The 11,747-nt window shown below is 49.2% G+C and overlaps 5 protein-coding genes across 11 annotated transcripts; 2 read left to right on the top strand and 3 right to left on the bottom strand.

Annotated features, from left to right (window-relative positions):
* Nucleotides 1-484: 484 nt before the first annotated feature.
* FOXG_15718 (uncharacterized protein) lies at nt 485-1,471 on the bottom strand (the record flags this gene model as incomplete). The annotated part of the gene is made up of 1 exon (XM_018395834.1): nt 485-1,471. One exon carries the CDS (start codon nt 1,469-1,471, stop codon nt 485-487), a length of 987 nt encoding a protein of 328 aa, XP_018256122.1.
* A 685-nt stretch (nt 1,472-2,156) lies between these two features.
* Nucleotides 2,157-4,724, bottom strand: FOXG_15717 (uncharacterized protein). Of its 2 annotated transcripts, XM_018395832.1 has the most exons (4): nt 4,318-4,724; nt 4,127-4,255; nt 3,440-4,073; nt 2,157-3,397 (listed from the first exon to the last, which is right to left on the bottom strand). In XM_018395832.1, the coding sequence occupies exons 1-4, from the start codon at nt 4,416-4,418 to the stop codon at nt 2,249-2,251; spliced, it is 2,013 nt and encodes a 670-aa protein (XP_018256120.1). In that variant the 5' UTR covers nt 4,419-4,724; the 3' UTR covers nt 2,157-2,248. The 2 variants fall into 2 exon arrangements, with proteins under 2 accessions (XP_018256120.1, XP_018256121.1); XM_018395833.1 differs by having other exon boundaries at nt 4,127-4,724.
* A 66-nt stretch (nt 4,725-4,790) lies between these two features.
* On the top strand, nt 4,791-6,770 carry FOXG_15716 (uncharacterized protein). The gene is made up of 6 exons (XM_018395831.1): nt 4,791-5,418; nt 5,464-5,524; nt 5,573-5,811; nt 5,861-6,257; nt 6,304-6,435; nt 6,485-6,770. Exons 1-6 carry the CDS (start codon nt 4,951-4,953, stop codon nt 6,556-6,558), a joined length of 1,371 nt encoding a protein of 456 aa, XP_018256119.1. The 5' UTR covers nt 4,791-4,950; the 3' UTR covers nt 6,559-6,770.
* Nucleotides 6,771-6,845: 75 nt separating this feature from the next.
* Nucleotides 6,846-9,424, top strand: FOXG_15715 (uncharacterized protein). Its single transcript, XM_018395830.1, has 5 exons — nt 6,846-7,260; nt 7,306-7,628; nt 7,673-8,474; nt 8,519-8,654; nt 8,701-9,424. The coding sequence occupies exons 1-5, from the start codon at nt 7,135-7,137 to the stop codon at nt 9,291-9,293; spliced, it is 1,980 nt and encodes a 659-aa protein (XP_018256118.1). The 5' UTR covers nt 6,846-7,134; the 3' UTR covers nt 9,294-9,424.
* FOXG_15714 (uncharacterized protein) lies at nt 8,715-11,696 on the bottom strand. Of its 6 annotated transcripts, XM_018395824.1 has the most exons (6): nt 11,482-11,696; nt 11,259-11,424; nt 11,114-11,209; nt 10,367-11,070; nt 9,995-10,321; nt 8,715-9,948 (listed from the first exon to the last, which is right to left on the bottom strand). In XM_018395824.1, exons 1-6 carry the CDS (start codon nt 11,610-11,612, stop codon nt 9,603-9,605), a joined length of 1,770 nt encoding a protein of 589 aa, XP_018256112.1. In that variant the 5' UTR covers nt 11,613-11,696; the 3' UTR covers nt 8,715-9,602. The 6 variants fall into 6 exon arrangements, with proteins under 6 accessions (XP_018256112.1, XP_018256114.1, XP_018256117.1 ...); XM_018395826.1 differs by having other exon boundaries at nt 11,114-11,424; XM_018395829.1 differs by having other exon boundaries at nt 10,367-11,209.
* Nucleotides 11,697-11,747: the final 51 nt, after the last annotated feature.

Here is an 11,747-nt window from a genome sequence, read left to right as displayed (position 1 = left end):
AAGGTAGAACAAGAGTCGTCAGTATAGTGTAGGATAGTAGGGAGGCACCAAGTTAGACTTCCAAGAAACAATGATTAGTCTCCCATCTGAGCTTCATTTGTGCACGTCAAGATCATGACACAACTGTCGAGTCAGTATCAACAGAATTTAGCCCCAGACAGCGCGAGACGTATGAGTATCACTTTACAAATGCAAAAAGGTTTGACAGAAGACCGATGTATCCTTAATCTAGAAATCTAATCTATTCCGTCCTGTGTATCGCAATTCCCAGGATCTCCGTCACTGGGGGTCCGGCATTCCTAGCTCAGACAAATCCTTCCCAAGACTCTACCAAGTCAAGAGATAAACAAAAACAAAAACAACCATGAGTGGGGGACTTTTCCGTCTACTCGCGCACTCGGTCTGGCACTTCCAAGCTCAGACAACTTTTATCAAACTCCGAAAAACCGACGACAGAAGGGAGACATCACAGCGTGCAGTGGATTTAGTTCTCAGCAGTCTTGATGAGGTATTGACGCATACCCGAATTCTCAGCCTTGCCAAGAGTCTCGATGTTGAGACCAACCTCGTTGGTAAGCTCGTGGATCTCAGCCTCATAACGCTTCCAAGACTTGAACATTTGGAAGACAGTGCCGGCGGGGACGTTGATGTTGAACTTGGTGCACTGCATTTCGTGGTTGGCAGTGACATCGAAGTAATGCATCGCTTTGTTGAGCTCGCTCTCAACAGTCCAAGCAGTCTTGGGGTTAGCACCGACAATACCAGCGTGATCTTGAAGACCTTGGAGGTAGGTGGTGAAAAAGGCGTCATACTCGACGGTGTTGTAGGCAGCATGGGTCTGGCTGGCTTCAGCGCCGGTAGGACCGTCCTGGCCGACAATGAGACGATCGACAGGGGTCATGTGGAGCTTAAACTCGACACAACGATCCTTGGCCATAGAGTCGGGGGCGTTGTAGAAGATGCTGCCGAGAGACAGGAAAAGGCGGGCAGTAGGGCGGGTCTTGTTGAAATAGATGTCGCCCTGTTCGAAAGAGCCCCAAAGACCAATACACTTGACACCAGGGAATGTAGCCTTGGCCTTGGCGATGTGCTCGACAAGAGAGGCGTGAGACAGGTCAAGAGCGACATAAACGCACTCCTTGCCCTGGGAGATGAATTCGTGAACATAAGGTTCAAACTTCTTGCTGTTGGCAGCACCGAGATCGATGATGTGAGTTCCAGACTTGAGTTGCTGAACAACTTGCTTGGCAGTAGCCTTGATAATAGCCATCTCGTCCGAAGTCTGGTACGACTTGTCGGCAATTGCATTCCACTTCTCCATGCCAGAAGTGTAGGCGACTTCCTTGGGGAAGTCACCCTTGCCAAGGAAGGCCTTGGGGAGTTGGTCGTCCACGAAGGTGAGGTTGATGGATGAACCACCAATGTCGATCACCTCACCATCAGTGGGGTAGGCAGTGGAAAAGGAAGACATGTGGTCGGTTGTGAGGGGTATGATTGTTGTGTGAGTTGATTTGGTGTATGAAGGTGAGGTTGCGAGTTGTTGGTAGTTGTTAATGGTTGAGTTGATGTGAAGACCAAGGTCGAGATGTTGTGAGGTTGGTGAGGAGGAAAGAAGAGAACTGGATCAACAACAAGGAAGAGAAGCATTTATTGGGAGACTGACGGTGAACATTCTCGCAGTTCATTTCGCAGTGGTAGCAAACAATGCCAGTGTCAACGAGAACAACAGTCTGTTCGTCGTTGGTCTATGGTGACTGGCGGTCTTGTTCAGCCTGCCGCGCTACCAGCTGAAAGGAACTGCCAGGACAAGGGCGAACGAGCTGTCAGTCCAACAGAACATAGGATTCACAGTGCCAGAGAGCCTAAACCTGAAACGTTGTTCATGATTCATACTCTGTGAGCTGTTCAAGAACATTGTTCGACTTGAGCAGTCAAAGAGATAAATGGCAAGTCTTGGCACTGTACTTATGGACAAATGATGGTGACAATTCTGCTCGACTGGATGCGACACTCTAGAAGATATTGCAAGGTTCGCATGTTGCTGTTTATGCAATCGAGCTGGTCTACACGAATTCATGGATATATCATAGACTGTAGCTACAGAAAGGTATTCGCACTAAGCCACTTTTGGAAGCGTCAAGATGCTCTTCACGACATACGATTTTTCAAGAAGCATAAATAAGAGGCCAGATAAGAGACGACGAATAATAGTTCAATACTAGCTAGTCAGATACTGCGTCTCCAAGTTCTACCCACCAGGAGTCCATCCGCTGGCACTCCAACTCTCAGGACTAATATCAGGCCAATACAACCCCTGCGCCCCATCATGATACATCGACGCATCAATAAACTGCAAATCCAAAACCGGCTGCGACAGCAACTCCTGCAACGACGGCTCCGACAACGCCATCCCCGCCGTAGGGTTTAGTACATCCAACCCCAACAATCCCGTATCCTGCACCACAAACTGTCCCCTCCTCGCCTCAAGCGCCCTCATACAAACCTTCATAGCATCAACATGTCTACAAAACTCCTCCGCCGCAAAGTTTCCATTCTCCTTTAGTTGGTGCAGAAACTGTGCTGCTGACTCGAACTGCTCTTTGTCGCTGCGACATTCCTTTCCGTCGATTAGGCTTGATATCGCGAGGACTGTGGCGGATGAGAAGAGGTATTGTGTGTAGAAGTAGTCGAATGTCGCGAAGGAGCCGTCGATCCAGCAGTCGATTAGGAGGCGGCACGAGTGGCGTGCGCAGCGGATGCAGGCTTCGGAGAGGGTCATGGCTGATACGGGAATTTGGGGCTCCGTGCGAGGTTGAGTATCCCATGCTGAGACGTGAGTCCTGAGGACATGCAGAAGAATAGGACGCGTGGCGGTGATGGCGACTTGGTTGAAGTACAAGTGCAGTGAGAGAGGCTTTGGACTTGGTTCTGGGGCATCAGTTGGTTCAATGTGTAGATGAGGCGGCAACTCCTCCACAAAAGCCCTCAGATCCCTCAACGCCTCTTGAACCCTCTGCGACAGTGTTTTCTGCTGTGGTCTTCTCGTATAAATCGCATTGATAACCTTGGCCGCCAATCTCGCAAGTCTCAGACCCGCGATGAAATACGATGAGTCAGCAAAGTCATCCGATGGCGTATCCAAGACTGGATCAGTAGGAAGATCAACTTCGATGTCGTCATCTTGAATAGCGACAGGATGGCCAAGACGAGAAGCCCACATCCGATCGAAACTATATGCAGTCCACCATACGCGATTTCTGTGTTCTCGTGCGCCGGTGTCGCGGAGTTGGGATTCGGGGACGTTGAGGTGAAGACCCATTACGACGGAGAGACGGACTGATGAGCCGGCGAGGGCGTATGCTGTATAGCGGCGGTTAAGAGCGAGGGAATAAAAAGACTAGATTGTTAGCTTGCTTCTATGAAGAAGGGAGAGACTTACAAGAAGAAGACGAATCTCAATGGCATCAATGCGAGGTCTTTCGCTAATGATTCGAAGAATGCGAGTCGCCCTTGCAAAATATGCCATACCAGGAAAGTTCCTATCCTTGGCCGCCGTACGCGTAGAGTACATCTCCCCAATCGCAAACAGAACCCATAATTTACTCCTCAGCAACGAATCCGCCGAGTTAGGATTAAGAATCGTCTGCTCTAACCCCTCCAAGATCTGACTCTTTCTCACAATGTAGTAATTCCGACTAACATACTTCAATGCGACATTAACAAGCAACCGTGCCCTAGAGGGTATAGGCCACGGACAATCTTCATCCGAAAGAGCCAGCAACCTCTCGTCCGGTGCATAATTCACCCGGGGTATGTGGCTATGCCCCGGTTCAGAAATAGCCTGCCTAAAGCGCGTCGCAAACGCAGCGTCGGAAGCTTCGCCGATGAGGACGGGGGTGTGAAGAACATTCATGTCAAAAAACCAGGGTCGTTCTTCGAGGAGTGTACCCTGTAGGGACGAGGACGTCTCGGTGCTCTGTGAGATTGAGACGTCGGGGATGGTTGGCTCAGGCCGAGGTTTAGCGTCATCTTGACGAAGACGCTGGTTCTCGGCGATGAGATCGTCAATGTATCTGGACCAATTGATAAACATGGGGATACTGAGGATAAAGAGAGAGGATCTTACTGTTGGCTGACTTTGACGAGACGGTTCTTACGGGGATAAGAACATTCGGCGCCTTTGCTTGCTTGACGGCAGTTTTCACAGGGCTGGCCGCCTGAGCATTTGACTTTTCTGGCATGACATCGCCGACAGCTGAACCAATTCAATTAGTCAATCCGCAAAAAATATATTCCAAGTAAATCAAAGACTCTTACGCTGTAGATTTCGTCTTGCGCTGTCGTTTCCCCGGACTCAACGGCGTAAGCGTCGAAGACCCAACATCCTCCTTGTCCGAGTCACTCTGATGATCAGCCATTGTCTCAAACCTTGTACCGACAGGTGATCTTCAAGGCCAAGTAACACAGTCTTATCTCACAAACCCACCCGATATCTTCCTGATTGGATAGCCGAGTTACCGATTACCAGCTGGTGTCGTGTGACTCCCCAAGAATAGAGAAGTGAAACTCGGTTCAATGACGCCGACAAAAATCGGCGAGAATTTTAACTTTCCCGCGCTGACTCAGCGTTAACCTCGGCAGAAAAGTATGCTTTTCGGTAGTTTGGGGAGTTGGCGCCGAGAGAGGTGAGTGGGAATAAGACGGGTCAAGGCGATTGACATCCGACACCGCTGGAGAAAGTCATAGCGGTCCACTATAAGTGAGCCAAGATGCAAGGAATTGGGGGGTTTTAAATACCTGATTGAGAAGGTGAAGAAAACTCTTTTCAGTAAATATTTGTATTGCAGCTTCAATGGATTAATCCGACGTTCGTTTCATTCACCTTTGTGTTAATTAAGTTACGCCTCGTTACTAGCTTTTTCGTTGTATAAATCCATTCGTTTATTCACTATGACCACTGAACCAAAAACAGCCCTCACAGGCTCCCCAGAGACGCCATTACCGCCAATCGGTGCAATAGACGACGACGTCGCCCAAATCCCCACCTGGCGAAAATGGGTGATCCTCTTCGTGGTATGCTGGATGCCGCTCCCCATGACATTCTGGAGCACCGCCATAATGCCCGCCACCATCGAAGTAGCTTCTGATCTCAACATACCCGTAACTACCATCACCACCATCAATGCTGGTGTCTTTGTAGCACAGGCGTTGTCGGGGTTGATTTGGTTGCCGATTAGTACGATTATTGGACGCAAGTCTGCGTATCTTGCCGCGAATGCTGTCCTTTGTGTTTGTGCGATTGGGTGCGCAACTGTGCCGAATTTAGCTGGGTTTGCGACGCTTTGGATTTTGGGAGGCAATACGGGGCCGTTCTTTTTGGTTGCTGGGCAGACTATTCTGGCGGATATCTTTGATCCTGTGAGTATGTCTTGATGGTTGAAAGTTGTTTACTGACGGTTGTAGACGTCTCGTGGGACTGCTGTTGGGTTCTTTCTGGGGAGTTGCGTGTCGTTCAATTCAATCGGTAAGCCTATCCGACCTCCTTGACATGAGTTGGTACTCAGATCTACAGCACCTCTTCTCGGTAGTATCATCGCAACATTCACCAGCTGGCGAGTCATCTATGGCGTTGAAGCCGGCATGTGTCTCTTTGGACTCATTCTTTCTCTTCTGTTCATCCCGAAAGCCAGTGAAGTTGAGAATCCCAAGTTGGCTGAGACGACACGTCCTCGAACCGCCAAGGAGATCCTTCGGACATTCAATCCGATGCACGTCTTCTGCCAATTCAAATATCCCAAGGTTATCCTCGCTGTAAGTTTTTTTCTTCCCCAGTTGAACAAGTGCAACACTGACATAACAGAACATCGCCTGCGGTCTCCTCGGCTTCAACCAATACGGTCTCCTCTCCTCCATTCGCCGCGTCATAAACCCTCGCTTCAATCTCACATCCCCTCTCGCAAGCGGTCTTTTCTATCTCGCGCCGGGCGCTGGATTTCTCGTCGGAAGTACCGTTGGCGGTAAAATCTCCGACGTAGTCGTCAAGAGATACATGCGAAAGCGAAACGGGCAGAGAATTCCTGAAGATCGCTTGAACAGCAGTCTAGTCAGTGTTCTTGTCATTCTACCTCTCGGAACCCTTCTTTACGGATGGAGTGTTTATCATAGACTTGGTGGTATGGCGTTGCCGATTGTGAGTGCGTTTATCCAAGGGTTTGGACTCATGGCGTCATTTAGTGGGTTGAATACATATGCAGCTGGTTAGTCAATTAACCTTGACAGAGAAACGCAACTAATAGTCTTCAGAGGTTCGACCAGCACATAGAACAGCAGTCATTACAGGAAAATACGTTATCCAGTACAGTTTCGGCGCAATGAGCGTTGGAGGCGTCGTCCCCATGATTGACGGCATCGGCGTAGGCTGGGGCTTCACCGTTAGTAAGTATATCACTCCACCTTCACTTGAATCTCCACTGACTGGTCAAAGTTACTTGTTTCTCAATGCTCGCTGGTGGCTTAGTTCTCCTTGTTGCTCGATTTAGCAAGAATTGGAAGGCGTAGATCAAGACATGGCTTAGATAAAATCACGGATAGACATACCGGGAATGATGATCTCTACGAAAAAACAGCTCCGGGATCTAGACGCGGGGAAATCTAGATCTACGCAGCGTAGAAACTTAGATCGAATTAATTACCATAGAAGGAATAGATAAAAGTTATTTTTTGAGCGCCGTAGCTACAGTAGTCAAAACTCACTCCTCATTTTCGCTCCGAGACTGGGGCGATAAGCCACCAAATCCGAATTACTTCGGCTTGCATTCCTCCGCCAAGCCTCGTAGTTTAGATCTCGACGGTTCGCATTCGGTCCCGAGAGGCTAATAATTAAACAGTCGTGGATTCTGGGGATCGGGTTGGCTGGAATAAGCCATTGAGTTCTGTGGTGGAAGTTTGCGCTGACATGAGCTAAGATAGCTTGGGGCGAGGGATGTCGGATATCGGCATGTAGCTCACATGGGAATGTCCATGTTGAAGAGTAATAATATGAACGGCTGCTGCTCTTTTTAATTTCGCTAATAAAATAATTTTTTATTCATCACAGATTGTGAAGAAGTAGTTCGTTTTGAAAGAGCCTGCAACATGTTTCGCGATTTATTGCTTCTCACTTCGCTCTTCAGCTTCACCCTCGCCCAAAGTGGAGCTGATCCCTACGCCCCAGTCTACACGACATGTCCCTCCTCCCTCAAGATCCGCAAAGCATCAGATGTACCCATCCCTATCCCTCTTCACCACTATCTCTAACATAGCCAGGGCCTATCCGATGAAGAGTCATCATGGCGCGAACAGCGCGCTAAGCAAATAATTCCCAATCTCGAAGATTACCTCAAACTCGCCAACATCGCAAACTTCAACGTCACAAACTATATAAACAAGCTCAAGAGTGACGATGTTCCCATCGTTGGGCTCTCTGTCTCGGGCGGAGGCACACAGTCTGGCCTTGGAGGACTGGGAGTCTGGCAGGCGTTTGATGCTCGGTCTGCTATCGCGAGGGCTGCGAGGACGGGCGGGTTGACGCAGCTTTTCTCGTACATCACTGGCCTATCCGGCGGAGGCGCTGTCACCGTTTCTCTCCTGTAAGTTTATTCCACCATCGTCTCAATTGATACTAACATTTCAGGGCCGCCAATAATTTTACCACAACGGACGGTGTCAAAAAGGCCTCCAACTTCTCCCTGGATTACTCATCCGGTCCAGATGGCAATCAAACAGCATTCTTCATAACCATCTTCGAAAACATGGGCGCAAAAGATGAATCCGGCTTCCCCGTCTCCGTCGCAGATACATTCGGTCAATTCTGGGGAACTTGGCTCCCCGAGGACGAAGTATACAGCAACTACTCCGACATCGCCTCCAAGAACACCGCCTTTACTCTCGGCGACGCACCAATGCCAATCGTATGCTTCGCAGAAGTCATTCCCGGAAAGTCTCCCGAAATCGGAAAGTTGATGTATCCCGGCTTCAACGAATCTGAACGCTTCAACTTGACCGCGTATGAAGTTACACCTTTCGAGTTTGGAAGTTGGGTTGGTGGTCGCGTTCAGGCGTTTATCCAGACGAAATTCCTCGGTACTTCCATGTCAGAGGGAAGACCGCAGAATAAAAGTGAATGTGTGCAGGGCTTTGATAAACTCACGCTCATGCAGGGCACGACTGCTAATGCATTCACTGCATGGTTTATCGATTCATTTTATGGAATTCCAGTTTTTGCGAAGCGGTGGCTGGAGAAGAGACAGAAGGTTAACCCGGATATTAACGACATTCCTATCCCGAAGGATCAGTATGATAATCCACTGGTTCAGCTTACGAACATGACGGCGGAGTACTTTGACTTGACGTTCAATGAGTCGTTGTGGGCGACGTATCCGAATCCGTTTGAGGATTATAATGAGGATATGAAGGGTGTCTCGGAGCTTCTTTTAGTAAGTTTTCATAATTATATCATGAGATGATGCTGATTGTTTAGGTTGATGGGAGTCTTACTCTTGAGAGTAATCCTTTGCGTCCGCTGATCATTCCTGATCGCAAACTTGACTTGATCATTGTTTATGAAGCATCATCTGATGCGCCCAACTCTTGGGTCAACGGCACCAATCTCATCAGTAAGCTTTCAACTTCCATCCGCAAAAAGTCTTATTAACATCTCAGATACCGCCCTCACTGCATCCCAAGGCAACATCCCCTTCCCCCAAATCCCCGACGTAAACACCATCGTCGCCCAAAACCTCTCTTTCCAACCAACATTCTTCGGCTGCAACGCCTCATCCTCCACCCCCCTCCTTCTCTGGCTCCCCAACGCCCCGTGGACAGGCTACACCAACTACTCCTACGCCCAAACCCAATTCACAACTAATCAAGTCGACATTGCTCTTGAAAACGCATTCCAGGTAGCCACGTACGGTAATGGTAGTGTCGATGAGAATTGGCCTGCTTGCTTAGCTTGTGCGGCTATAAAGGGTTCGTTGAGAAGATTGGATATTGAGATGCCGAAACAATGTAAGCAGTGCTTTGAGAGGCATTGCTGGAATGGCACGACGAGTGATAGGAAGGCTACGGCAGGGGATTTTAATCTTACGCCGAGATTGGAGCCGGAGCTGAGCTTTGCGAAGTGGAATGAGAGTGATTGGGAGAAGGAGAGTATGGGAAGTGGAAGTGGAGGGGATGATTCGGCCGGTGTCAAGGTTGGGAATAATATGGTTGGTCTGGTTTTGTCGCTGATCGCGATGGCTTACATGCTGTAGTTGTAGGTTGCAATGCTGCGAAGCGATATCGGTTGTAGGCAGTTCATTAGTGAGAGCGCGTAATGGCAGAATAATGGATTAATTCTTCATTCGATGTAGCAAGCGCGAGATTTGAACCGAGTGGATTGAAGAAATGATAAATCTCGTTGCACTTTGTTCACTGTACTGGCAGCTGACTGAACTGTAGTGAACGCCCTACAGAGGGTCAGCGTCGCGTCCACCAATTTTAACTGAAAGTGGGTCCACGCAATGCAATATGACTCAATTCAGTAACAACCGTCAATTGATTCTACAGCTCCTCTATTAGACCTAGTTCTTCACCTGCACATTCTCCCTCATAACAGCCGGTTCGACCTCCCCATCAGTAGACTTGTTCTCCTCAATCTTCGCCTCATCAACCTTTGTTAGATCAACAGCCTTGAGCGCAAACATAACAATGAGCATCGGCGCCAGAGAGCACGTCGCGGCGATAGCGAGAAGTCGTTGTGTCTCGCGATATGCTTGGTCAATAGCTGCGCGCACAGGCGTACCCTTGGCGAATTTCTGAGCGACGACGATGGACTTGTAGATCTTGAAGGCGTTGGGCTTGGCTTGTTCGGGGAGATATTTTGTGAGTTTCTGGGGGAGGATATTGTTCCAGATAGCGCCGCCGACGCTGTGATTGTTAGTAATGATTGATTGAAAGGGGGGGATGGACTAACCTTGTACCAACGGCTCCACCAAAGTTCATGGCTGCGTAGTAAACGCCCGTCACGACGGGGACGTCTTCCTTAGCGACGAGGGCCTGGATGGAGACTTGAGCGGCGGTCTGATAAAATGCACGACCAACACCGACAAGAGTCTTGGCTGTGATGAAAGAAGCTTCATTGGCGTGACCTCCGTTCATGTTGACAAAGTGAATCATGAGACCTTGACCAAGGACACAAAGCGGAACACCAATGAAGACAAAGATCTGGCTGCGCTTAGTGTACTTCATCAAAACACCGACAAGAACCGAGGCGATCTGGAACGCGACACGAAGAGCGTTACTAGCAAAGTCAGCACTATCTCAACCACATGTGAGAGGTAATTACTCAATGCGTGTAGCATGTCCAGGACTGAACCCCCCGGCGACCTGAAGATAACTCGGAAAGAAGAGGGTAAAACAAGAATAATGGAAAAAGTCCAACATGGATAGAACGCAAGCCGCAACGACAGTTCGCTCCTTGATCATGCGGAAAGGAACAAATGGAACCTTTGCAAACTTTGTATCCCAGACGAAGAACACGCCGACGACGACAACGCCAATGACGAGCATGGCGATATAGCTTCCCTGATCCCAACGGTCACTATTCCTCGCGCCCGTAAGCGACAGCGGTATAAGCGTGAGTCCAAGACCCAGAACAAGAAGCACAGCACCAAGAATGTCGAGGTCAACCCAAATAAGGTTGATAATCCTCTTGCTCAAAGGCTGCGTCTTATCAGCAGCGTCCCAAGCGCCCTTTCTTCTATACCCAGCCTTTCTCGCGCGGCGCTGAAGAACATATAAAGTGATAATAAGAGGCGCTGCGCAGAAGGGCAGGATAAGAGCCCACATTCCATAACCCCAGCGCCAGGTTGAGTGCTTGAGAACGCTGTCTGCGACAATGGAGCCGAGGTACAGCGTTGGGATCGAGGCGAAGGACTCGGGGAGGGATGTCCAGAGACCGCGGTTGATGAGGCTTGTTGTGTCGGCGATGAAGACCTGTTGCATGATGACGTAGCCGGTGTCGCCGATCGATTCGAAGATGCCGCCGGCCTGTAATGTTAGTTGGGTAAGGGAGGGGAATGGGAGGGCTTACGATGTAGGTTGCGATGTTTTGACAAGCAGCGTACATTACTTGCGATAGAACGAGGAAGAGAATCGAGAAGGTCAGACCTTCTGCTCTACCAAACACCTAGGACAGTTAGTTTGAGCGTTGGGGTTGAGTGGTATGGTATACATACGTTGGAGAACTTTGCCATGATGGGGTACGTGACGAGACCGATGATTGTACTCACGACATTGGCTGTCGCAAGCGCTGAATGGCGCTGGAAGGCGGAGGTAGCGTATGCATCGTAGACTTTTGTCGCGTATTTCAGGAATTGGGTTATGAACGTGGTGGCGAAGAGGCTGTTCCATCATTTGTTAGGAGAGTTAGATAACTAATAAAAGGGAACGGGGACATACCCAGTAAACGCAACGATCAAAGCCTTCTTAGACCAAGACTCCCTCAGAATATCCGTATTCGAGACTTTCTCACGCTCTTCCTTCGGCGCAGCTTCCACGTCGGAGCTACGATGAGAAGTATGATCTGCCATTGCAATAAAGCTTAACCAACATTGAATACTGGATACAATGCAACGCTGGCTCCTGTTTATATCCTTTCAGCGACGGAAGTCATTCCGCGCCCACAATCCGGTGATCCATCTAATCTTATCAGATTTTCATACATC

The sequence above is a fragment of the Fusarium oxysporum genome, chromosome 8, assembly GCF_000149955.1.
Source record: "Fusarium oxysporum f. sp. lycopersici 4287 chromosome 8, whole genome shotgun sequence".
Taxonomy (NCBI): domain Eukaryota; kingdom Fungi; phylum Ascomycota; class Sordariomycetes; order Hypocreales; family Nectriaceae; genus Fusarium; species Fusarium oxysporum.
This window is presented reverse-complemented; position numbering and strand designations above follow the sequence as displayed.

Coding starts and splice junctions, on each gene's coding strand:
- FOXG_15715 (XM_018395830.1), top strand. CDS start 7,135: ATGTTTCGCGATTTATTGCTTCTCACTTCGCTCTTCAGCTTCACCCTC. Junction 7,629..7,672: donor GCTGTCACCGTTTCTCTCCT/GTAAGTTTATTC, acceptor CTAACATTTCAG/GGCCGCCAATAATTTTACCA. Junction 8,475..8,518: donor GTGTCTCGGAGCTTCTTTTA/GTAAGTTTTCAT, acceptor CTGATTGTTTAG/GTTGATGGGAGTCTTACTCT.
- FOXG_15714 (XM_018395824.1), bottom strand. CDS start 11,612: ATGGCAGATCATACTTCTCATCGTAGCTCCGACGTGGAAGCTGCGCCG. Junction 10,322..10,366: donor GGACATGCTACACGCATTGA/GTAATTACCTCT, acceptor TGACTTTGCTAG/TAACGCTCTTCGTGTCGCGT. Junction 9,949..9,994: donor GGTGGAGCCGTTGGTACAAG/GTTAGTCCATCC, acceptor TAACAATCACAG/CGTCGGCGGCGCTATCTGGA.
- FOXG_15717 (XM_018395832.1), bottom strand. CDS start 4,418: ATGGCTGATCATCAGAGTGACTCGGACAAGGAGGATGTTGGGTCTTCG. Junction 4,256..4,317: donor CGCAAGACGAAATCTACAGC/GTAAGAGTCTTT, acceptor GAATTGGTTCAG/CTGTCGGCGATGTCATGCCA. Junction 4,074..4,126: donor CTCGTCAAAGTCAGCCAACA/GTAAGATCCTCT, acceptor CAATTGGTCCAG/ATACATTGACGATCTCATCG.
- FOXG_15716 (XM_018395831.1), top strand. CDS start 4,951: ATGACCACTGAACCAAAAACAGCCCTCACAGGCTCCCCAGAGACGCCA. Junction 5,419..5,463: donor TGGCGGATATCTTTGATCCT/GTGAGTATGTCT, acceptor TGACGGTTGTAG/ACGTCTCGTGGGACTGCTGT. Junction 6,258..6,303: donor GTTGAATACATATGCAGCTG/GTTAGTCAATTA, acceptor AATAGTCTTCAG/AGGTTCGACCAGCACATAGA.